Genomic DNA, 27257 nt, shown 5'->3' on the forward strand with positions numbered 1-27257 from the left:
ATTCTGCACAATTTAAAATGAATGTATACAATGCCAATTGCAGTGGCTTGTGATAACCTAGCTGCATTTTTTTATTTTCTGTATGTTAGCTCTAAAATCTGGCTGTATGTACTTCTGCATTTCTCCGGGCAAAATCTTACAGTTCCTTCGGGGTAGCCTTCTGTAACTGACAGGACTTACTGTCATCTTAAATAGAATTTGCTGGGTATGTTACATTTCTGCTTTTCCTCACCCGATGGCTACACAGTATGGGACCTGATGTAATTGCCACAACTTTCATGGAAGATAAGAAGCCATCCCTATTAAATGAAAACCTCTGTCTCTTGTGCTTAACAAAAGTGAAATAATGGATTACCTCTAGATGGCTGAGGCTCATCTGGCAAACCCAGGGCCAGTGCAGCCAGAAGGAAGATTTGGTAGTCCCTGTAGCTGATAATAAGCACAGATCCTTCAAGAAAAGCCAAACTGCCATGGTCACCAGCTGAACTGTACATTAAAGACAGGCCTAAAGCTCACTCTGGCTAAGTTTACACAGTAGACTTGAGATTTCTGAAAGCTTGCCCAACCTCTGATCCCAATAAACATGAGTCAGATTTAAACTAGAAACTCCACGGCTGATGTCTCAAATATACAAGCTCTGCTGATCTGCTTTGTTAACTGAAGCTTACATGTGCTTTTAAACTACCGAGTAAGAGGGAAACTGTGAACTATAGTACTGAAATAATAAATGAAGGAATAACTTGGAGTTATCCCTCTTCTTTTGTTTTAAAATTGAACAGGATGAGCCAATTCAATCATTACCACTGCTTTGATTATTATGAGCTGCCCTTATTTTCTCAGTAGCACATAGTTTGTGGGTAAAGTGGCTGGGCAATTTTAAGGCACTACAAGATGGCTGTGTAACATTACCATGTAAATATTTTTCACCGTTGCAGTGCTAGTAGTCCTTCAGTCTCATGTTCAGTTACCCTGGAGCACAGAAATAACAAAATATCATCCCTGCCACACTTCAGATTTAATTATAAAATTCATGGTCATAATATTATGTTGTTTTAACTCTCCTGCTTGCATTACTGTACATTTAAGATGTCTATTACTACCCTCACAACCATTCAAATCAACTAGCCTACAGAAGACTCCCACAGACAAGATCAAGAAATAAAAACTTATCAGAAGTAAAATGCAATAGAAGCTCATCCTTTTTTAGCCTCAGTTTTCTGATTACATGCCTACCAGCTCTTCAATTTCTCTTTAAAGTAAGTTTTGGAAAGCCATCTTTCTGAGAAGTGCTACAGCTCTCATGAAATGCAGAGAGACTCAAGGAGCCATCAGCACTGTTTAGGTTTCTTCTAGGTTTATTTTGAACATTATTTATTCAAACAAAACTTCCAAGCCTTAGTTTAATGGTGTTTCCCGAAAAAAAACAGGCACAGAAGATTATTCTGACTCCATCATGTTCCAGCTTCCATCCTTTCCTCCAGTCTCTTTCAAAAGACTTTGGAACCCACTGGTCACAAGGCATAAAAATTTAAAATTATATTCTTACAAACTTCAGTAAGAGTTAACAGCCACATAAATTAAAAACCAGGATCAGAAACACAGATGGAGGGACTACTGAGAACAATCAACAAAACACTTCCTTTTCCACTTGGTAACCTGTATAGAACCAGCTTCCTGGCAAGAAAAAAGGAAAAAGAGAAAAAAAAAAAAAAAAAAAGACGCATATTGCTGAGGTTTTGCTTCCCATGAGAAGTTAAAAATAAATGAAACAGGTGTATGGTTTTGGTTTGTTGGTTGTTTTTTTTTTTAAATGGTGCAGCCAGTGAATTTGATGGAACATATCCCAGTTTCCTGAGTAAAACAATACATTTAAATGGAGAGGCATCTAATACAAACCATAGTGAAAATTATTTGCGCCTTTTGAATTTCAAATTTATAACTTAATGGGTGATTAATTATATATGTGTATTAATTAATAAAACAACTTTCAAAAATTATTATGATATCTACTGATTAGTCAACCTGCATTCCTGGACAGATCACACAAATACTCCTCCTCATCCCCAGGTCCTCAACCTCTTCATCAGCTCTAGAAGCATTTAAAGAGCACAAGACTATTCTGCTAACCTCTGTAAAAACATGCACAGAAAAGATATTCTATCCAAAGAAAAGATCACACACAACAGGAAAAAAAACTATTTCCATGTTACCCGCCAACAGGCATCAACTACTTTGCAAACAAACCACCTTTAGGTGTAAAGAGGTAAATTTTCAAAGAAATTTTACAGTTATCCTGCACAAAGGTTTTTGTACCCTTTTCAATACAATTACAGACAGTAACTTCAAGCAATCTGACACAGGAATAAATTAACTCAGCTGGTCAGAAATATGAAATACTTGTTTTAATTCATACAGAAGTCTACCACTGTACCATGAGAGAGCTCTGAAGTCATTTGGTGTCTTCACATTTTGTGGAAGATCATTTTCCAATGCATAGGGAATGTGAACTGTGCTAATGAGCTAGAGACAGCGAGTTTGAATGTCAGGACTCTGCATAATGTCTACAAATATCAGCTTCCTCCTTTCATTGCTCTGGAGTGCTAGGCAGAAACAGAGAAGCATCCTCCTAGAAACATACATTTAGGGCATTATCAGACTGGATCAATTCAAACCTACAATGTATTCTGTTACAAGTTTCAAAACTTTTCCATCTAGTTCCAGGAAAAGCCACTGCAGCACTACATTTTAAATTCATTAAAATATACCAGACTAAGCTTAGCATTTTGTACCAGAAGAGATTCAAGGCAGTACCACGAAATTCCAAACCTACAGGACTATAAAAGTGACCAATTACATACAGGTTACCATTGTATTTGACAAGTTAGTTTCCAGCAGACTTTTCTGATATTTGTATAGTTGACACAACGTAGCATCTGTTCTTCTTGCCACAAGACGCTAACAACACAGCATGCTTGGTCACAGTATAAAGAGGCATGATATACAACAGAGGCACTCAAAAAGCAATACAATATTTTTAGACAAAAACTGCCTTTGAAACAACCTAATATTCCACCACTGGAACTATAGGGGGCAGGGGATGCAGCAATGGGAGAAGGCAATGGGATGGGTTCAGAGATACATCGAAGAAGAGGTACAGAAAGAGGTTCAGAAAGGAGGACGGAGGGATGGAGCCATCTCCCTGCCTCTAAACAATGCATGCACTACTGCTGAGCAGCTAAGAGATCACAGCACTATTTCCTAGCATTCAGATTCCCTTGGCACCAGCTCTCAGCAGGTCTCCTGCTCCTATGTGCTATGGTGAGAAAATACATCCCCTTGTCCTTTCCATTTTCCACTCTACTCTCAGCAATATGGGCTACAACCCTCCTGACCAAAACCCTGATTATGTTTTCCATCATATTCAATCAAGACTTCTCCATCAATTTGAAAACTACCACTCTCTTGCAAATTTGAAACACTCAATGGACTTTAGAAAACCCAAATAAGGAACAAGGCAGTCAATTAACAGAGGCATCAAGCAATGCCAGCAGAGTAAGTTCAAAGGAAACACCTATTGGCATCTGTTTCATGAATAGCTACATTGTACATCTTCTCACACGAACATGGGAACAAAAAATTCACAGCAGGAAAAAAGGTATCCATCATCAAGAGCTAGGGAAGCATGAAGATATGCTATTTCACTCAGAAAAATCCCAGAACCACTATTCCTACCAGCCACAGAATATCACTGTACAGTTGCTCTGAGTTTATGCTGATCCCCAGGCACCTGTCATTCACCACTGTTCAACTCTCCAGCACACGAAGCTCGGATCTGACCCATTTGTTCCAAGTATAGTTTACTGGCACAAATCACTATTTAAAAGAATACAGCTGTAAGGCCATGCGCACGCAGCTCTCGGATATCTTTCAGTCTTCATCGGCACGCTAACCATGAGTGCATGTTTTACTGTTACTGAACAACACAAACAAGTCACATATCTCAAAAGAAATGAAGCAATAGACCATATCCAGCTCCTACACTCAACAGAAGAAAATGAAGTTCAGCAAAATAAGTGGTCAGAACAAGAGCACAGACTATACGTGGTCCCATTTTAACATTTACTTTCAGAGTAACCCAGTACATTTCAGGAACTATGTCCTGAACTCTTACTGGGGGGGGGGGGGGGGGGGGAAGTGACAAAATGTATCTCAGAAAAGCAAAATCACCAAAACTATCCTCAGTGCAAGTCTCAAAGAAGCTGTTGTGTTAGTGCTGGTTTTGAGCTTGGAGTTTTCTGTTGTTGACACCCAACCACTGGAAATGGGATTTACATTACCAACTCATTTCTTTTTCAGCACCAAACAGCTATCAATTTGTAATGATTTTCAGCCAAAGCTCAACTCATCTGGATTTGAACAACTGTAGCAAAACATTTGAAAAGCCTTACTTACATAGATTACAAGATGTTACTCTTCCTGGATTTAAGACTAAAACTGGACAAAAAAGGCAACTCTCTGGAGGTAAGGGATGGAAGCAGTCATTTATTTCATGACAAGATCAGAGTTCTCATTAAGGAGAACAATCCTGCCTTTTGGAAAATTACACCAGCTAGTATGTTTCTTGTAAAATTAGGCAAATAAGTAAACATATATATACATATTTCTTTCCAGAAAATGTATCTTTGTAAAAATACCTAAAATTAGTAAAGAAAAAACCTTCCCTTTCAAGCGTTTGGTAGTTGATGTATCATTCCAAACTCCCCTTCTATTTTGCATTATCATTTTTCACAGTGGCTTTGAACACTAAGTAAATAGTACAACAGATTTGTTTTAAATTTTATTATTATTATTTATTTATTGAAGAGATAGTTGTACCTAGAGAATTACCACTTAAGGGTGAAGTGGCTTTTATGGAGAAGTTTATAACACTACAGTAAGTGTAAGCTGTCCTCAAGGAGTGTTCTTTTACATATTTTCATGCTGAAGGTATACAGACAAAAATCAATATATTCCAGAAATGCGGACAAGGTCCATACTGCCTTTACTAAAGGCTCTAAGTTGTGCAGTGTTCTCACGTGACCATTTCCCAAGGCAAATAATCTTTTTGCCTGACCAATTAAGTCATAAATAAAGGACAAACAAGTAAGTTTGGGGATTCTTTAGCCTGGAATGTTCATGGCAGCTTTACAGTGCTAATCTGAACATAATAAAACCAACAAATACCTTCCAATGCTATAAAAGAGAAAAGATACAATGAAGAAAATAACAAAATATCCACCCTGTATATTTTCCTAACTTATTACATGTAAGCAGACATTGGCAAGCAGCTTTCCTTGCAAATAACTGAAATTAACAAATCAATAGGAGAACACTCTTTCAACTGTTTCAACTGTTTACATTAAAGTTGGCTGTGGTTTCCACTGTAACTAATAGGAGTAAATAAAAAAATAGCATTTAGTTTATGCAGCACTGCAGTCATTACAGAAAGGCCAGGAAAGCCAAGAACTAATGAGCCTGAGTTTGTTGACATTTTCATGCATCTTGGCTCTACAGTCTGGCAGAATAGCTGGCACTCTGACAAGCTCGATGCCAGACAGTTAGCAGAGCTTTAAATTTGTTGAAGAAGGTGAAGCTGTAATAGCACTTAAAGCAAGCCATTGAGACATTAAGATTAAGAAGTTAAACTGAAGTTTTACATTGCCAGCTTTATAATTCTGAATCTGTCTCAGAAGTTTAGAGGCTGTCACAAGAACAAACGAGAAAAATTATGTAACCAAAGAATTCTTGTAGAAAAGCTCAGAATTTCCTGGGGAACTAGGAACCAACCAATTCAAGAAAGAAAAAGAAAAAAAAAATCCACCAATACAGAATCAGCATCCCCATTTTTTCATCCATTTGTATATATGCAGAGAACACTCCAGTTAACAGCATAAAATAAAAACAAAAGTATATTTTTAAAGAGCATATGCAGTTCCTAAATTAATGCTTCCTAAGTTAAATGAGGTCTGTGGATATCATTGGCTGAAGATAATTTTTTTTGCAACACTACAGAAGTACATTTGTTTGAATGTTTGCTTCAAACTGAAGACTTGTGTTTCCCCAAATGCTTGTTATTGGTTTAGCCTTTGAAATAATAATTAAAAAATGAGAAACTGTGCCTTTGGCTTTATGTGATAAAGTTCAGTCCAGCTATGGTTTATTTAAGTTGACATGCAGCTTGTTTAAAAGATGGTTAAGAAGTGCCTACATCTGAAAATGCTGCACCAAGCCATTTCCAACATAAGAATACAAAATGCTTATAAAAATAAAGACTGTCAAAGAGACTCTCTTGAAGTTTTCATTTCTAACACTTCCTTAATTTATATCTCCCCACCAATTTTAACTGAAAAGACACAGAATCTGAACTTTGTGTAGACAGGATTTTAAGAACTCCAGTTACACAATCTGACCTATTCCCCTGTCTAAAGGCTTATACATGAAAAAGGAGAAAAGGCATGAGCAGTTACTTGATTAGAATTAGAATTGTTGCCTATTTACCTGCAATGACATCATGTATTAGGAAGGTCTGTCCTAACATGGCCCAAAATATTTCTATTATCTCATTTTCTTGACTAAAACTGAAAATAAAAAGCTGGAAACTATCTTAAAGGCATGGACTGGAACAGGGCAGAGAGCACTAAGCTATAAAACAGTCCAGAGAAGCAAAAATGGTCATAACATAGAAAGTACCTGCTGTGTGACTTCTCTACCGAGGGCCACTAAGCCAAAATCCAACCTGGGCTGCTCCTGCCATGCAGTGGGTGCCCTCACCAGGCAGCACCCAGCTGTCCACCACCACTGCCAGGCTGCACTGTGCCCGCAGCACCCCACTCCCGCACCTGCTCCTCAGCCACTCCAATTTCAGCAAACTTCAAAATAAAAAATTCCATTCAATAATAAATTTTATTTAATATTGTGGAGTGGCATTTTAGCAAGCATTAATACACTCACCAGCAATTACTATTTTTAGCAGTATTTCAGCTTCTGTTTGGGTTAGCAACAAATAATTATATAAGTCTTAATTGTATATTTACACAATTATTCACAAATTTTATTACATTTTTATACAGATTTGCAAGACAAATCAGTCCAGTGCATTGCTAACACATGTATCTCCACACACAAGAACATACATAACTGATAAATCAGAGAAGCAGTAGCACAGCTTAAGGGAAGTTTGCTTCTGCCTCCTACTCAGCCTGTTTTCAGCAGAACCGTAGGGTTCTTCCAAAGCAATAAAAACCACCAGACAGAACTCAACGCTGATTCTCTGCTGGCACCAAGCTTTCATTATAATCCAGAAGAGGACCAAAAATATATTACACATGCAACTTGGAATTCTGTACAGCAGATGACCTTTTCCAACCTGCCAGGACTAGTGGGGAGGCTTGTCTCTTTAGCCTTGGGTCTGGTAGGCTTGCTAGCCCCCTGCATGCCTGCCCAAAGGGCCTCCCTGCGGAGGACTCTCAGAAATTGTGGCTAATCAGCCCTTCTCTCCCTCTCCTTCTCAGTCTGGTACCCTGGCATGAAGAAACACAGGCTCTTTTGCACCCCATGTGGAATAAAGGGTCACAGTGAACATTGCAGTGAGCCAGGGGAAAGGCAGCTTAAGAAACTAAGGGATTAAGACAGTGCTAGCTGGAGCTAGTGACAGTGTATTTCAGCTGTATTCATTGGTTCAAATAGCAACTGAAGCTGTGAGGTCTACAAATCTGTAGTCAAACTACCTAAAAGCCTCATGCATTATTGTTTTGTTATTGTTGGTTTCTTGATTAAAAAAGCATAATTACAACTTGTCATTAAGGGTACCCTTGCAAGAATCTACGCAAGAATAAAAACTTCTAACACTGATTTTCCATGTCACAGTTCATGAAGTTTTTCAGTTTTGATTTGAAGTTAAAATTACATTCACAGCATTCTCTTGTTCCAAAAACACAGACCAAGTATCAACAAAACTGACTTTTCTATCTCCACATAAGCAATAGGTCTTTTAATATTTGGAAATTAAGTCTACCTATGCAACTTTACCTTATTTAATATAGTATTTTAAAGACAGAGCCTATCAGCACGTATACTTTATTTGCTAATAGCGAAACAAGTCTGAATCCTAGTTCAAAACAAGCAGATGAGAAAGAGGAGTTAAATTAAAAGCTCAGTTCTACGCCAAATGAAGTCAGAAGTGAATTCTGCCATTGATTTTTAATGAAAGCATGCTTAGTACCCACACATCTTTCAGAAGTTAAAAGAAGAGCTAAGGTTTTGTATCTCTCAATCCATGCAACAATGCCATATGCTGTAACTTAGAGCTATGCATTTAAGCTTTTTTCCTTCCACAAATGCCCTCCCCTTCCCCCCCCCCCCCAAAAAAAAAGGCAAATGAAGGTATTGCTATACTTTTTTTTGGTAAAACAGATGAATACACGAACAGAAAGCCCATTCTAATCTATATTTAGCACTGACATAAAGTAGATGCCTTCTATCAGACAAAACTTCTTTAAAGTGTACATACCCCTGTTGAAAGGAAAATCTACCATTCTCTGCAGTTTACCTTCAACTGAATGTAAGCAAAAAATACAGTTAACAGAGCTTCATATGATGAATAACAGAAGTTAGGAAAATGGTTAAATATTAAACAGAATCTTCAATTAAAGTATTCTAGTGTACCATTCACCACTTCTCCATAGACGGCAAAAGAATGGAGTTGTGTTTATACATTCAGAGAACTTCAGTATAACTCAATATTATAACACATATAAAAAAAAAGTCAGTGTGCAAGCAATGTTCTGTTCAGAAGACTTCCTGACACCTCTTAGCTGTAAGAGTACTATAAATGCTACACTACACTCTAGCGCCCTTTTTCTGAATAGCAGGCAGTTCTGTCAAACACACTTTCACTTTGATTTTGATCTAGCACCAATCTTATTAAAAAGCAGTCAACCAGTTTTCTGGTAAAATGCAATGAAATAACATATTTTAAAATAGTATAACTGTTACTAAACAGTAAACAGTTATTATATTTCATTAAAATGTGTTGATTTTTACTGAATAGAGAATATTTTATTTATTTAACCAGGCATCAAGTTCGTTAAGTTATTCTAAAGCTTTTTGGAGATACTGTAAGATGCTGCTTTTAAGGTATACAACCAATTAAGCACAAATGCTTTTAAATGCTGAATATAGCGGTCACCACATCAAACCCTAGAACCATATTGATTTGTACCTAATGACCACTCAAGGTGCTTTGCAGTCAGCATTTCTTAGGAATAATAACTTAAAATAATACTTTCTTTTGCATAAGAAAGCCAGAGGTCTGTTGCATAGATGAACTTTTCTTGTATAACTTGGAAACACTAGTGTTATAACTAACGTAGTATATTTGGCAAGCATGCTCACAAAAGTTAACAAAAACAAGCTTAGACTGCACCTGAGTACCTCATTAAGAGATTGACGGGAACAAGATGGACCACAACACTAAGATTTTGCACTGAGAAAATTAGCACTGCCTGATCTGAGAAGCACTTGTATTAACTCAGACAGAGAACAACAGTACAAAGCTATAAACAGACTCACAAAATAATTCAGATTGAAAGGGACCTCCGGACGTCATCTGGGCCAGCTTTCCACTCAAAGCAGGAATAATTTCAAAGGTCTTGAGCAGCCTGATCTGAGCATTTCCAAGGATAGAGACTCTAGAGTCTCACCAGGCAACCAGCTCTAGCATTTAGCCACTCTCACAAAGAGTAATTTGTTTTTTCTTACATTGAAACACAGCTACCTTCTCGTTGAAACAGCCAGGATACACTGGAGCTCTTCTGCCACCAGGGCACACTGCTGGCCCCCCATTCAGCCTGCTGCCCACCTTGGTGCCCTAGTTCTTTACTGCAGAGTGGTTTCCTTGCCGGTCAGTATGCAGGCCTGCAATGCTGCCAGGGCTTGTTCAGACCTGGGCACAGGGCATTGCATTTGCTGAATTTTGTGAGGTTCCTAATGACAAGACAGTTCATCAACATCTCTCTGAATGGCAGCTCTATCCTCCTGCAGTCCAGCAACTGCTTCCTCTATGCTGGTGCCACCTGCAAGCTCGTTGTGCACGCCTTCCACCCTACCACCCTGGTCATTAGGAACACATTCACCAGCTTTGCACACAGCATAAACCGCCACGGAAACCTCTCCTAAGCAGCTGTCTCATAGACTTTGAACTGTCGATCAGTTGAGCTCAACAGTCCAGCCAGCTCTTTGTTCATTTTGTAGCCCCATTTATCCAGTCTGCATCTTCTCATCTTGACTACCAGGGTACTGTAGAAAATTGTCGAACACCTCTCTAGTATTCTTATCTACTCAGACAAATGTAACCACCACTATTTAAAAACCTGTCATTATGGTTAGATGCTATTAAATCCATTAACCAGTTTGGCAAAGTAGGTGGGCATGCTGTTCTTCCTTCTGTCCCCTACCCCCCACTTCTTTTTGTGCTACATGACTTCATTAGTCCTCTGATAGTGCCGTTACTAAATTTCTCCTTTGACCCCTCTCCAAACTGCTACATAATCTATATTTGCAAACATGAACAGAATATGAAACCAAAGCAGTGGCTCACAACAGAATTATATTGAAGGGTAACTAAATTAATAGGGTTTGATTGATTATATCCACTGTCCTGTTATAAATGTCAAAGACATCACCAAAGTAGTTTTAGAGACTGAAGCTCTAAGATATTTAGGTGTCCAGATCCCTCTGAAACAACTTGAGTTTAAAACACATACATACTCATCAGAATCTCTGCTTGAGTTTCCTAAGGCATAAAGAGGCTATATATATAAGAAAGTTTGTTGTACTTGATGTTTGGGGTTTTTTAATCTACTTGGAGATGACATATTCTAAAAGGCACTTAAAATCAACGTAATGCACTGCATTAGCTGCCTGCTTTTTCATACATTAGGGTTTTTAAAAGAACTTGGATGTTCCTGGAGAACTAGATGTAGGTCTCCAAGAAAAAGGCACATCTGGATTTAATTGCTTATTTCTTTGGTATTTTAATGAAGAAATTCCCTATTAGAGGGTACAACTAACAATCACTTCTATTAAAAATAGCAAAACACATGTAAACCCTGACGATTTTACAGGCTCAGAACTCCATTTGATGAAAACTCCAACAAAGAGAAATTATCAATTTTCTAAATCAAATCCTAATAGACACTGAGGAAAAAAATTAAAGGGGTTATTTCCAAATTGTGTAAGAGTAATATTGAATTCAGAACTATCAGGAAAAACAAGTTCTATACATCATAAAACTGAAGTGGACAACTACTGTTGTCCTATACAAGTAACAAAACTTAAGAACCCCCAAATCACCCTTTGTGAGCATCGTTCTTTATAAAATACCACTCATTTGATTCACAATTTTCTAGCAGTTAAGAATATAATCCATTGATAACAAAACCAGCCATGGTTAGTCAGTGTCCCCTCATAACAGTCTGACCTTATCTCTGATTAACTTTTCTGGCAGTGGATTTCTCCAGACTGTTTGGCTTCCTTAATAAACCCACAAACTGTAGGTGCTTTATTTAAGGTAAGGAGCATTTTCTTTTCACTATCTGATGTGAGCATCAAAATACATAATTCCTGAACATTTCACATTCATTCCAATTTCCTCCATTTATTCTCTCCCCAGTGCATGATTGACCTATTTTCAATTTCATTAAACTGGACTTATGAAATAAATGGAAATGTTGAAGTGCTGGTACTAAACAGAAGTATAGGGAAGAATGCCTATTCTATGACACCATAAGAAAATGAAAATATTTTATAACAAACATTGTAAGGTTGTATAAGCAGATATTGTCAGTTCATATAAAAAGTGTGCCTTTTAAGGTGCTCCTCCCGAAACCTAAGGAGCATGAACACTCATTTTATTTATAATCTCTATCCTTTTGGAAAACAGTTGATTGACTGCTTAAAAAGAAAAAAAAAAACCACACCAAAAAAACCCCCAACAAACTCAGAAAATTGTATTATTGATTGTTGATAAAGAAACAATTAAGAAAAATATGTAGAAAGAAATAAAGATCAGCCACAGTATTTGGCTACTCATTAAGTAAGAAAAATTCCAGTTAACTTTACAACATAAATCATCTACTATCTATTACTGTTGTGCCAGAAAAGCCATAGGATGAGGCCTCCAGGACGCGTTTTGTCTGTTTGTTTAAATTATTGTCTTGCTGGACACTATGAAGTACAGCAAGGACACATTCTCCTTTATGTGACTAAGCCAACACAGCTGGACATTCATGAGAAGACAAACTTATGATTAACGAAAACCAGCTGTTACAGACAGTTTGCAGTTCTTCAATACCGACATAGATGTTGAATAACTTTAGGAACTGAGGACAAGAATTTAAAAAGAAACTCTTACCACAAATGATAAGCATCATTGGTGTAACTCAGAAATGGTATGTAGAAAGATGGAGAAAAAAATAGCTGAGAACTATGTCTTAGAAGCCAAAGGAGAGCTTATGCTTCTAGTAACAACACAGGCAACTACTAGGCTGACACATCCAGGAGTTCAAAGTTGGATTATTTGTTCCAAGCAGAAAGCATTACAGATTTTGACAAAAAACATCTCAGCAGAGCTTGTGGAGCTAAAGTATGATCCTGGTAAAGCTATAAAAGAGCCAAAAACCCCCTGAATCCAGTGCTCAGAAGACAGTATATGACTTAAAAAATGAGAAACTGACACACAGGCGCATTGCAAGGGATAAATCTGGATAGGAGATCAGATGGTGGCATGAAATACAGTCGCTAAAAGACGACTCCAACAACGACCTTCCACAACTGAAATGGGAGAAAAAAACAAAATCATAAATGAAAGGCAGCCAAAAAACTACGGGTGGAAGAAGTCAGATCACCCTGATAATTCATTCTCAGGAAAGTCGGGGGGGGGGGGGGGGGGGGGGGGGGGAAAGAAGAAAGAAAAAGAAATTCTGGCACACAGAGTCAAGAAGGGGGGAAAGTTTGAGTGGTGCATCTGATAGTGACAGGAAATCTTGGTTTTGTAAAAATGAAACTCAATTAGGCTGAGGGGAAAACAAAAGAAGAATTAAAAAAAGGGTAACTGAAGAAGAATCTGAGTGAAGTAAGATCACACCAGTCACAGGATGTTCAGACAAGCTCTACAGTACTTTTATGTCATAAACAACTCTGGGATATGCCAGGGCTGGCTTTCCTCAAAAGGAAATACTGTTCTGTTTCATAGCACCACATTCCAGATGAAATTCAGCCATGCCAATCTCAGATGCAAGCCTCAGAAATTACAAGAAAAATCACAGAATTGGCTGCACTTAAACCAACTCTTACTTGCATATATGGATAACAGTCTGCAGCTCTCACCTAACCATCTTCTGTAACCATCACAGCATGAAAAGTAAAGTATGTATTTTTTTGTTTAGGTTTTTGCTTTGTGTTATGTTTATAAAAATCAATAGCAATTCTTGTAAAGGAACCATTGGTATTTTTAATATTCCTCATGATTAAATTGGGAAGGCTTGATCAATGTTGAAACATCTTTGGCTTCTCTTACAATACACTACCATCCCCAAGGCAAAGTTGCACTTGGTGTAATTACAGAAAACAAGCAGATCAAAGGTACTAGAGTTGCTTTAATGAACAAGATTATTCTCTGCTGCAGTTATCTCTGGTTGTGCTCCTACTAGCCTATAGTTGTCCATAGTCAAAAGGATGTGGCCAGACCGACAAACTTTTTTTTTCCTTTTTCTTTTTTTATTTTAATTTTAATGCCAGCTGATCAAAATGGATGCTAACCAAGTCAGCCGAGCACAAACACAAAATAAGTGGCCTAAAAAGGTCACTACTCATTAATCTGATCACAATATAATAGGAAATTAATAAATGCCTTTGAAATTTAGCCCAGCAGAAAGAAGTAACATTCAAGTCACTAAAATTTTTAAATCATCAACAGTTCTGGCACCACTCATTACTGCTAATATAGGCCAAAGAGGCAACAGCATGAGAAACTACTCTGCATATAGTAACTGCTAAATGCAGAACAAAAATAAACTGAAACCCACTGACCAATGTTTAGCTTCATATTTATAATTCTAACAATAGAAGCCACAGAATTTAGTGTGTGAACTACAATCATTTAAAGCAACATTAATAAAAGTGTGTTAAGATTGTAAGAGGCACTGAACTTCAAAACTAATGCTTGGTAATTTTTCCACTTACTTTAGCTTCTCTTCCTAAAATGTGGTACAGATTACGTATACCTTAGTTCACCAATTTCAAACAAGTTACAACTTCATCTGTAGTAAATTCTACATTTATTTTACTATTAAGTATATAATTTCAAGAGTCCCTCCTAACATTCTTTAAAACTTCTTGAGAATCTTCTACTGAAAATAAATCAAGAACTCAAGAGACGTATATGTCTATGAAGGAAAAAGGTAATTCTTGAATGCTAGAGACTTTCAGCTTGTGTACACTTGCCTTCCACACCCCCAACCCTATTAAAATTTCTTAGCCTCTTCAGAAGAGCTGACATATTACTGCATAAATCCCTCTGCTGCCCCAATGGCAGGAAAATCTACATAACCACTTAGTGCTGGAATAAACTTCCACAGTTTGTAAAATAACTTTTTGCATTGCAAAAATAAGCATTTATTGTTAAATAATTCTGCATTAGGCTGTAAAACCTTTAAGCAATGTTTTCCCCTTGATTCACGTGTTTAAATGTCAAACTCACAACAGTAATTTGTTCTGTGGTCTTGCAGCTAGATTCTCTGCTGGCCAGTAAAGAACGATCAACTCCAAGTCTGAGGGCAGACAGGCCAACAGAATCTCCTTGCTCAAGCACTTAACTCACCCTCTAGCTTTCTAAGGGTACTGCTTCAGATCTCTCTATGCAAATATACAGATATCCAAGCTGGCTATGAATGCATAAATCAAATATCAAAAAGAATACAGTCATGGCAACAGAGCTTTTCTTCATGCCACTCACATTTGCTACAGGTTTGACAAAGCCTCAAAGCAGGGTCAAACACCTGATTTACACCAAGGTCTCTCTTACCTTCTCAGCTGCCTAGATACCTATGCTTACAGAAACTGAAATACATTCACATCTCGACCCTTCTGTACTAAATTATCTTTGAAATGATTTACATAAAAATCACTAAATGTCAGGAGTAAACACTTTTTATTCACAGTAAGGAGATGAGAAATCTTTGCTAATACTTCTAGTTATTTCCTGAAGAAATACAACTTATAGGTGACAAGGCCTGTAACTATTTTATCAGGCTCATCTGTGTTGAAACTAGCTTACAAAAGCCTCATCAATTCACCAGTTCAGGGAATTCTGTCCCCATGTTTGGACAACACTTTTAAAAACCTATTTATGCAATTACCAGGCCAACACAAGGGTACAACAGAATTGCAAATGCACCATGTTTTTTGAAAAGTAATAAATGAAAAAAGTTACAAGAAATAAAATTCAGTTCCATAGGCCAAAAACCCATGATGAGATAAATAACTTCTGATTCCTTCAGCTACACTGCAACACACAGAACAATTTATCCACTTTGCTATTAACAGCACGAGCTAAAGATAACTCTTTTAAAAAACATAATTCCTTTCCCCAGTGTTTCCCTGCTAGGCACTCCCCTCTTCCCAGCTTCAAACTGGTGTAGTGTCACTGACAAAGTCCTTCCACACAAATCCAAAGGCAGACCTAAGATTTAATTTCTTCAACATAATCACTCTTCACAAACACTCTGTTAGACATATCTGCAAAATACTGAATACTACCTACCAAAATATCTTCCTCAGCAAATGCTGATGCTGCAGATACTTTTGAGATACTGTCTTGTAAGCTACAATACATAGCATCTTCATAATGCAACCTTTGACTGCCACCAAGAACTGGAAAGCCAGTTTCATGTTTACAAAAGGTTACTATTTCTAGGGGGTTTTGCCTCATCTCAGAATTAAATTTTATTACCAGCTATTTGTGCTCTTCTGGCAGATCTATAATTGCCATTGTCTCATTACTATCCTATAACTTCTCCAAGACCATCTCCTCTGTTGAAGGCACTATTTCCTTCTGCCAGCTTTTGGTCAAATGGCCAGGAATGAGAGTATTACTATAACCTTATCATCAGTGGCTACATTATTGTCTTCTGCAGCTCACAAGAAAGATATATACAATTAATTTTAGTTTATTTTGAATGGGGATACTTCTGATTTAGTAGTATTAAGTCATCTCAGTGCTCTTTCACAGCAGTTTAAACTTATCTGAGTCAAGCTTCCACAGTTCCACCTTCTACCTCCAGTCTGATAACCCCACCCACAGCAGGCAGAAAGCTGGTAAAAGCCTGTCCAGGAAAAAACTCACTCAGCAGAACAGCTAATTGGTTTGTTCAGTTTGGAGAAGAAAAGGCCAAGGGGTGACCTCCTCGCAGGCTACAACTTCTTCAAGGGGGGAGTGGAGGGGGAGGTGCTGATGTCCTCTCTCTAGTGACCAGCGATAGGACATGAGGAGATGGAATGAAGCTGTGTCAGGGGAAGTTCAGATCGGACATTAGGAAAAGGTTCTTCACTGAGAGGGTGGTCGGTCACTTGAACAGGCTCGCCGGGGAAGTGGTCACAGCACCAAGCCTGTCAGAGTTCAAGGAACATCTGGATGACGCTCTTAAGTCATAAGGTTTAGGTTTAGGTAGTCCTGAGAGGAAGAGGGAGTTGGACTCAATGATCGTTATCAGTACCTTCCAACTTGAGATATACTATGATAATTAATCTACATTGGATTAGAACATTGCTCTCAGCAATGGTGGTCACAGGGCATGGTTCTCAGGCACCACTGGAGTAACCACCACTTTGCTATCAGTCTCTAAGACCCAGATGGAGCTTCAGAAGGAGGATATATCTCTGCAACTCTCAGGCTGCAGGGAGTGCTTGGGGCCTATCACTGGGGCATGGGGTCTCCTAGCTCGCAGGAGGCGTGCAGTTGCCCACTAGCTGTTCTATAAAGTTAAAGGGCAGTGGGAGGAGGTCACCCTGCACAGTATCAAAGAGCATTAAGAAAGAGATCAGCTGGATCTCTTCTGAGACCCTGAACCTTCAGCTGCAGCAGAGGGGCATGAAGAACCTGTGCCCATGAAGCTGTTAAGGTAGAACTCTTATTATAATGAAGGCTGGAAGGTGGAGACCTCTCACTCCAGGAGGAAGGCTCCTGCCCCACCCAATGACTTGCAATTACACAATAGGTTCACTGTCTTCATAGCTGATGAGAAGCTGGGAGTGCCATCCAATGGAGCATCTCTGATGGCTTGGCATGACCCACTCAGGACCACTAGAAGGAAGCAGGAATTGATAATGGTAGAAGACTCCCTGCTGCAGGGGATGGAGGCCTACCATGATCTGTCTTCTAGGGAAGTCTGCTGCTTGCTGGAGGCTCACATTTGGGATATTGTGGAAAAGTAACCAAGGCACCAATGACACTGTTGGGGTGACCTGAGAAGTATCCGGCATGACTACTGAGCTCTGGGGGTGGAAGTCCAGGGAACAGGTGGTGTTCTTGTCAATCCCGCTGGTGAGGGGGAAGGGTCTCAGAAGGTCTTGATGAACCCTGAATGTTAACAACTGGTTGTGCAGCTGGTGTCAGCAGCCCCGTTTTGTTTTCTACAACCATGGAATCCTCTTTGAGGGTCAACAGCTACTTGAAAGAAATGGGATGCATTTACTAAACAGGGCAGAACTACCTTTGCCAACAGGCTGGCCAAACTATTGTTAGGGAGAGCTTTAAACTAGAAATTATGGGGAAGGGAGTAATTCCTCTACAAACAAGTAGGGAAGTTGAGTAGGCAAGCCTTACAGTGATGGAAACAGAAGGGATATAGCAACCAAAAAGCCAGAGGTGAGGTGAGGACAGGCACGTGAAGAAGGTGCCTGCAGAATAGCCTAATGGGGAAGGCTCTTAAGCCCATACTGGGGAATCTGCATGCTCACATGCCTCTCTGCAATGCTACTAGACTGAGGATGGGAACAAACATCACCAGTGCTGAGCAGTGAGGAAGGATCACCTCCCCCAACCTGCAGGCAGGAGGAGAGAGAAGTCTGTGTGCAGTTAAAGGGCTACAACTTCACTGGGATCATGGAGACATGGTGGGATATCTTACATGACTGGCAGGCTGTGACAGAGGAATATGGGCTTTTTAGGACAGACAGCTTGGGAAGGCAAGGAGGGCAAGTTGCCCTTTATGTGAGACACCAGCTGAAATGCCTGGAGGTCAGCCTTGGGACAGGTCAGGAGTCAGTGAGACGGTATGGGTCAAGATTAGCAGGCAGACCAACACAGGTGTTTTGTAGTGGATATGTGCTCTAGACTTCCTGATCAGGTAGAATTAGATGAGGCTTTCCTCAAACAACTGTAAGAAGCCTTCCGTTCACAGGCCTTTGTCCTCACAGGCAGCTTTAACCATCCTGATATCTGCTGGAAGGACAATACAGCAGGGCTCAAGCAATCTAGATTTGAGTACATTGATAACAAATTCCTGGCACAGGTGAGTGAGGAACCCGCAAAGAAAGTTGCTCTTCGGAATGTGATACTTATGAACAGGAGAGAGGAAGCCTTGGCATGACCATGAGATGGTGGAGTTCAGGATCCTAAAAAGAGAGAGCAGAGCAAGAAGTAGGACCACTGCCTTGCATTTCCGGAGAGCAGACTTCAATCTCTTCAGGGACCTGCTTGGAAGAGTCCCACAGGATGTGGCCATGAAGAGAAAAGCAGTCCAGGAGAGTTGGCTGATATTTAAGGATCACCTCCTCCAAACTCAGGAAAGGTCCATCCCAACAACCAGGAAATCAGCAGAGACAGCAGGCAGCCTGCATGGATAAGCCAGGAGCTCCTGACTAAACTCAGACTTAGAAAAACAAAGAAATGTACAAGAGCTGGAAAAAGGGACAGGTGACCCAGAAGGAATACAGATCTGCTGTCTGAGCATGTAGGGATGGCCAAGGCTGACCTGGAGTTTAATCTGGTAAAGGATGTGAAGGGCAACAAGAAAGGCTTCTACAAGTACATAAACAGCAAAAAAAGGTGGCTAGGGAAAACATGAGCCCACTGCTGAATGGGGCAGGGGAACTGGAGACACAGGACAGGGAAAAGGCTGAGGTGCTCAATGTCTTCTTTGTTTCTGTCTTTACCAGTAAAACCAGCCTTTGGGAATCCCAGGCCCTTGAAACCAGAGGGGAAAGTATGGAGCAAGGAAGACTTACCCTTGGTCAAGGAGGACAAGGTTAAGGAGCACTTAAACAAACTGGATGTTCAAAAGCCCACGACGGGGTCTGATGGGTTGCATCCATGCAAGGGAGCTGGCTGATGCTACTCTGAGGACAATTTTGATTACTTCTGGATAGTGGGAGAGGTTGCTGAAGACTGAAACAAAGCAAATGTCACTCCTGTCTGCAAGAAGGGCAAGAAGATCCAGAAAACTACACATCAGTCAACCTCACATCAATCCCTGGGAAGGTAGTGGAGAAAATCCTCATGGAAACCATTTCCAAACACATGAAGGACAAGAAGGGGATTGGGAGTAGTCAGATGGATCTACAAAAGGGAAATCGTACTTCACCAATCTGATGGCCTTCTACAGTGAGGTGACTAGCTTGGTGGATGAGGGGAGAGCAGTGGATGTTGTTTACCTCAGCTTTGGTAAGGCTTCTGACAGTGTCAGAGCCTCCCATGACACCCTCCTACATAAGCTGATAAAGTACCACTCAGATAAGCTGACAGAGAGGAGGAGTGAGAACTGGCTGAACAGCCAGGTGCAGAGGGCTGTGGCCAGTGGGACAAAGTCCAGTTGGAGACAAGTTGCTAATGGAGTACTCCAGGCATTGATACTGGGGCCAATACTGTTTAACCTCTTCATTAGTGACCTGGATGCTAGGACAGAGTACACCCTTACCAAGTTCACAGATGATACTCCGGGAGGAGTGGTGAGTACATGGCTGTGCTGCCACATAGAGGTGTGACCAATAAATGAACCCTTTCAAGAAAAGGCTCAGAAAACAATGTAGGAAGTCACCACAGCTATCATAAAGGAAGCTGGACTTACTTCAACGCAAAGAGGACTGGAGAGTGGCTTTTGCTTTAGATAAACTGCTCTATCAGCTAAGTGGATCAACTGTTTGTGTAAATGGACTCCCCTGAGATAATCGATAAAGAGTACCATCTTCCCAACCCAGCCAGACCAGCATGGAGAAAGTATTTATGTGGCTCAGCTCAACCTAGTATAAAAGCTGAACAAACACCAAATGAACTCTGAAGAGAGCAATGGGCTTGAGCTGGATTCAACCCATGCATTCCTTCCTGGCAACTTAGGATGCACAGTATAGCGATGGCTAGCATACAGAGACTAGTAATCACATTTCTATTGTGATCCAATATCCACTGTAGAATGCAATTGCCATACTGCAATTTTATTGTGATTTCAGTACACTGCTGTATCACTCTGCTAAATCAAAATTCATGTAACGTCAGATATGTTCAAATAAGTAAACCTGCTATTAAACTTTACACCTTTCCCTATGTGGAATATCTAGAAGAACCTCATGAGGGATTATGGGACTCTGACAAGAGGAACCTTGACAGGCTGGAGAAATGGGCTGACAGGAACCTCATGAAGTTGCAACAAAGGGAAATGCAAAGTCCTGCATGTGGGGAAGAATAACCCCAAGCACCAGTACACACTTTGGGACCAAATGGCTGGAAAACAGCTGTGTAGAGAAGGACCTGGCGGACAACAAGCTAATCATCAGCCAGCAAAGTGTCCTCGCCCTTGCCACAAAGGTGGCCAACAGTATCCTGGCCTGCATTAAGAACACCTCCTGGAGGTCAAGGGAGGTGATCCTTCCTCTCTACTCAGCACTGGTAAAGCCATGTCTGCAGCGTTGGGTCCAGTTCTGGGCTTCCCAGCACAAGACACACAAACATACTGGAGCATGTCCAGCACCCACCCAAAGATGACGAAAGGACGAGCATTTTTCATAAGAGGAGAGGCTGACAGCTGGGACTCTTCAGCGTGGAAAAAAGGATCAGAAGGATCTTATCCATGTGTACAAATACCTGATGGGAGGGAATGAAGATGGAGCCAGACTCTTCTCAGCAGCGCCCACTATCAGGGCAAGAGGCAACGGGCACAAGTAAAACACACGAAACTCCATCTGAACACAGGAAAACACTTTTTTACTGGTCAAACACTGGAAGAGGTTCACAGAGTGGTTGTGGAGTCTCCATCCTTGGGGATACTCAAAATCCAACTGGACATGGTCCTTAGCAACCTGCTCCAGCTGACCCTGCTTGAGCAGGGGTCTGGACTAGATGATCTCAAGAGGTCCCTGCCAACCTTGCCCATTCTGCGTGTCATGGTTTAACCCCCAGCCAGCAACTAAGCACCACACAGCCGCTCACTCACTTCCCCCCCACCCAGTGGGAGGGGGGAGAGAATTGGAAAAAAAGGTAAAACTTGTGGGTTGAGATAAGAACAGTTTAATAGAACAGAAAAGAAGAAACTAATAATGATAATGATAACACTAATAAAATTACAATAGTATTACTATACGGATAATAAAACGATTGGAATATACAAGTGATGCACAATGCAATTGCTCACCACCCGACGACCGACGCCCAGCTAGTCCCTGAGTGGCGATCCCCTCAGCCCCACTCCCCCCAGTTTATACACTAGACATGACATCACATGGTATGGAATACCCCTTTGGCCGGTTGGGGTCAGCTGCCCTGGCTGTGTCCCCTCCCAACTTCTTGTGCCCCTCCAGACTTCTTGCTGGCTGGGTATGAGAAGCTGAAAAAATCACTGACTATAGTCTAAACATTACTTAGCAACAACTGAAAACATCAGTGTCCTGGTTTCAGCTGGGATAGAGTTAACTGTCTTCCTAGTAGCTGGTACAGTGCTATGTTTTGAGTTCAGAACAAAGAATGTTGATAACACTGATGTTTTCAGTTGTTGCTCAGTAGTGTTTAGACCAATGTCAAGGATTTTTCAGCTTCTCATGCCCAGCCAGTGAGAAAGCTGGAGGGGCACAAGAAGTTGGCACAGGACACAGCCAGGGCACCTGACCCAAACTGGCCAACGGGGTATTCCATACCATGTGACGTCCCATCCAGTATAGGAACGGGGAAGTGGGGGGGCAGGGATTCGCCGCTCGGGGACTGGCTGGGTGTCGGTCGGCGGGTGGTGAGCAATTGCACTGCGCATCATTTGTACATTCCAATCCTTTCATTATTGCTGTTGTCATTTTATTAGTGTTATCATTATCATTATTAGTTTCTTCTTTTCTGTTCTATTAAACCGTTCTTATCTCAACCCACGGGTTTTGTTTCTTTTCCCGATTTTCTCCCCCATCCCACTGGGTGGGGGGGAGTGAGTGAGCGGCTGCGTGGTGTTTAGTTGCTGGCTGGGGTTAAACCACGACAATCAGTGTTATCAACATTCGAACTCAAAACATAGCACTATACTAGCTATTAGGAAAACAATTAACTCTATCCCAGCTGAAACCAGGACACTGTGATTCTGTGATGTAAGCAATAGTGACAAGACAGTGTGATCATACTACAGGCACAGCTGAGAACCCTAACCCTACAGGACTCAGAGTAGTCATTGATAATTATGTCCTGATAGGAAGCAGATAATCCTCTTCAGAGAGCAAAAGAGAAAATGCCTGAAGTGGAAAAGAATTACACCAAAGTATGAGATGGTAATACTGCTCCTTTCCACCACCATTTGGAGAAGGACCTATATTACTAGTGTCTTGTTATCACTGCTGCACCAACCACAAATAACAGAGATCCCCATAGACTAGACGATACTTACCCTCCTTCACAGTAGCGCCATACATACACACACTAATACCAAATGATGAGATATAGCAATGCCCTCCTGAAATCCTACAAGAGTCCTTCCAGTCACACAGTGAACCCACCTCTCCTGATGAAGGAACATAGAACATAATTACTGGCACAATCTGGCTTTTAGTTGCTGCCAAATTTAACATGCATGTGAATGGGTCTCATTTTGTTTCACCTGCTTAGCCTTTTCCTTTCTGTATCCTGATGATGCACAAATTTAGCTCCTTCTAAACTCTGCAGGATCACCTTATTTATCGATGTAATTTTGACATGTACGTTCTCAGATACACTTGTAAACCCACTTTACGCCTTTAACTATACTGAAAATTAGTAAATTCAGCAAAAATATTGCTCAGATTTAGGAGTCTTTGAAAGTGCTAATAGCATTTTTAAAAAATTTGCCTTTGATACACCACTTAAGAACCTGGAATAATAAACTTCACTCCAGTGATGCCTGTCACCTAAACGTGGGGGGTTTTTTTTCCTTTTTTCAATGCAAACATAACAGGAGATACATGAAACTTTTAAAAATATATCCTACAGAACAGTAAGTCACCTCTTAAAAGTCATGAACCATGAGGAAACATACAGTTTCAGTTTCATAAAACGTTTGTTTAAGCAGTGATAAGTAATCAATACTTTCACGGAGTGAAAAATTGCAATAAACTTAGAGCAGTGAAAATAAATGCCTGGAGTTCATTTTTAAAAACATCAAAGAAATCAAAGGCTATGGAGCTATTTTCTTGCAGCAGGCATTGCTAAAAGAATTAATGCATGCTTATTTCACTCTCTGATTGTTAATTAAACTTTAAAATTCATGTTTACACTTAAATACCATACCAATGTGCTATAAAGCAACTGAATATATTTATTGTGTTGAAAACAGACCACATTGCTGCTTCAGCCTTTGCATGACTTAACAGGAATATTAAAAAATATTAACAAATATGGGACACTTACATAAGAACACTAAATTTTTCCTCAAAACATGAAGCAGCACTATGCCATCACATCATTATCAATCTATCAACACTATCAAGAGCGCTCACACAGTACCCAGATTAAGTATAGTATCTGTAATACCTTAGATATAGGCAAAGGGAGCATTTGTATTAAAGGATTAAAGTTACTCCTCTTGCCCCCCCCGCCCCTTGAAATACAAATACCATATAACAGCATATATCATAGCAGAACCTGAGAAAACACCAGTGGTTGTTATCCTAACTTTATCCTAGCTTTACAACATAAATTAGCCCTGCAAACATAGAGGACTGTTTCCAGTGGGGATTTCTGATGGCCCACAAGAGACCTAGCAATACGCGCAGATCATAAACAATACTCACAGTTAAAAATCTTAGTTTTTCCTGAAAACATTCCTCAGAAGTTCTCCTACTACAGTAAAATTCTGCACATGCACAGTCAAGATCTGCGGTAACAAGTCATTGTGCATTTATTGCTTTTGTACTACCAAAAGGCTTTTTCCCTAACAGCATACCAAGTATCTAGAAAAGAGTGAACTCTGACCTATACAAGGACAAAATTTCAAAACGGTATATTGCTCTCAGCTTGTCACACCACAAAATCAAATTGTTGTCCTATATGGCTTCAATTGTGGGGCCTGCTCATTTTGTTTTCCATGCTAACAGCAACTTGGAAACTATACTAACCTTATTCTGCAATTTAAATGTCTTTAACTTCTGAAAGGAAGTTGAATATTGTCAGCTGAGAAAGCCTAAGAAGTGATCAAATAATCATCGGTGATTCAAAGTTTATCACCACTGACCTTTTGGTTTTGGCAGACAACCAATTAAATTGTAGCCTCAAGAATAAAACAGCATAAAGTCAACTGCACATACTTCCTTTGCATCAGCCATTTGCCACCTCAAACAGCAACTATGAGTAGGATCATTTTCCACAATCTTTTTTTTTTTTTTTAAACTAGTGCTTACACACACACAAGCCTTCAAAATGTAAAATTTAATGACATTATTTCATTCAAACTCTCCACCATAAGCTATTGCAAATGCTAGCATTTTCTCTACAACCACCATAGGCAACAGAAAGTCTCAAACACATAATACTTAGAAACATTCTGTTCCTTCAGGACACTCAAGTCATTCACATTATCCAAATGAAAACTTATCTACCTTACTCCCACATTTCTGTTTCACATCTTGACTGAATGAGTACTTGTTAGAAAGCTGTCAATAGGATGTCTTGCCATATCAAAAAAAAAGCCAAAACCTTAAGTCAGTCCCCATGAGGAATCACCAGATAATGCTAAAGAGAACCCATTCTTCTGTGCTTTTGTACTGAATTCAGACCATCACCACTATAAACATTGATTCCAAATACTCTTAAATCACATTCATTAAGGTGCTTTACAGTAAAAATCTACACTATAGTTTAGAAAATTGAGGGATTCAGTTAAAGATACCTGTCCCCAACCATCACCATCATGATAACATTCAGGGTAATCATCAAGTTTCATAACATTCCCTCCCACGATGTACCCTAAGTCACTGACTTACTCACTTTTACTCCAAGTCATGCCACAGAATGCTGTGCTCAATGACAACCAGAATGAGGAAGAGGATGGAGAGGATACACGGCAAAAATAGACTGAGTGCAGAATTCAGTCTTGCATCATAACCTCCATAAAAACTTAGTTTCAAAAAAATTGCCACTTTCCTTGTTTCTTAAAAAGCAAGCAGCTCTGTGGTCTTTTTATCCTCCCTGGTTTCTCTGCCCCTACATTTCTTTCAGTGTCTGTCCTCGTTGTACCCATGCTCTTCACAGCAAGTGTAATTCATTTAGAGCTCTTTAGGAAGCTGTTGTTTTAATACTATATGGTGATGAGGAGCTGAGTAAATACTTTCCATCAGGTTTTACTATGAAAGAAAACAGGGGGATGCCTATTCTGGAAACCATTTTTGTAGGTGACTCAGCAGAGAATCTGTCCAAAATCGAAGGAACTAGAGCAGAGTTTATGAAACACACTGACTAAATAAACAACAATAATCAGCAGCACCCTACAGGCATTTTGAAAGAACTCAAGGTTAAATAGGTGAGTAAGGAATGACAGTAGGTTAACTCTCATTCAGCTGTTCCTTGGCACCTCAGGACCAGAAATGGCAAACATGAAACAACTTCAAAAAAATGAAAATCTGCAACAAATGAAACTGTTACTGTAAGCTGAAACTATAATTAAAAATACGGTTAGTGAACACTTACAAACACACGTGATCTACATGAAAAGACTTGGCATGGCTTTTGCAAAAGGAAATCTTGCTTTTCAAAACTATTTTAAGATCTCTGAAAGATTCAACAAACATGGGGATAAGGGTGCTGTAGTTGTAAAAAAAAAAAAAAAAAAATCAACTTTAGCTTTCCAAAAGACTTTTAACAAAGTCACTTACCAAAAGGTTACTAGGAAACTAAGCAGCCATAGCATGAGGAATGGTCCTTATAAGAATGAGCAGAAACACACTAGCCAAAGTATAAATCTCTGGCTTGCTCACACCTTGAATACTATGCGCAAAAGAGGAAGGTAGCAGCTACAACCAAAATAAACAGAAAGGTAATTCTTCCCCCTGGGATTTGTTGGCCTGAGGTGTCTTCTTGCCAGCCAGATGTTGCAGATAAAAGAACTTTACATGGGTTCGGGGGGGGCTAGAGAAATTCACAGAAGAAAAAAAAAATTATCTACTGGGGCATATTAAACAAACACAAACCAACATCTGGCTCAAGAAGTCCCCTGAGCTAAAACTCACTGGAGAAAAAAAGAGCAGCAAAAGGGTAGTGTCATGCATCTGCTTGGTTTTCACCTTTGGGCACCAACTATGGCCTGTGACTATTTTTTTTTAATACTTCACACAAATGTTATGCATTACATGATACGTATTTTTTATGATGACTTATTTACAGGAACCTCACCAAAAATAAGCTCCTGTACTCTGATGCTTTAAAGAGACTACAACTACACTGTTAGTAAAATTACATGCCTTTCTACTTGTTTAACTGATCAACAGAAACAGATGAAATCAATATAAGTACTGGAAATTTTTTTCTTTGGTGCTTTTGCACGAACTTTTCAGTTCAGGGACAACTGACATACTGCCAACTCACTCTCTTAAAAGGACGTATATACATGGACATATAATCAGGTTACAAGGTATTTCTGTAAGATCAAAAGTCACTGCCTGCTTTAAAAAGATACCCGAGTTCACATCAAGTTATATTAACTCTTCCATTCCCCAGTGCTTGAATGGATTTCAAA

General features: G+C 39.7%; 1 protein-coding gene across 3 annotated transcripts in view; it reads right to left on the minus strand.

Moving 5' to 3' along the window:
- The window catches only part of DTWD2 (DTW domain containing 2), a 97883-nt gene that overhangs the window by 69564 nt on the left and 1062 nt on the right, over positions 1-27257 (minus strand). Inside the window, exon 1 of one of the 3 annotated variants that reach the window (XM_052777040.1) lies at positions 356-1675. The exons of 1 other annotated variant lie outside the window; for it this stretch is intronic. In XM_052777040.1, coding sequence (XP_052633000.1) covers positions 356-472 — 117 coding nt within the window. In that variant the 5' untranslated portion in view covers positions 473-1675. Of the gene's footprint in view, positions 1-355; positions 1676-27257 lie in introns of those variants that run through there. One more of the 3 variants, XM_052777038.1, reaches the window with a different exon arrangement.

The sequence above is a fragment of the Harpia harpyja genome, chromosome Z, assembly GCF_026419915.1.
Source record: "Harpia harpyja isolate bHarHar1 chromosome Z, bHarHar1 primary haplotype, whole genome shotgun sequence".
Lineage (NCBI taxonomy): Eukaryota > Metazoa > Chordata > Aves > Accipitriformes > Accipitridae > Harpia > Harpia harpyja.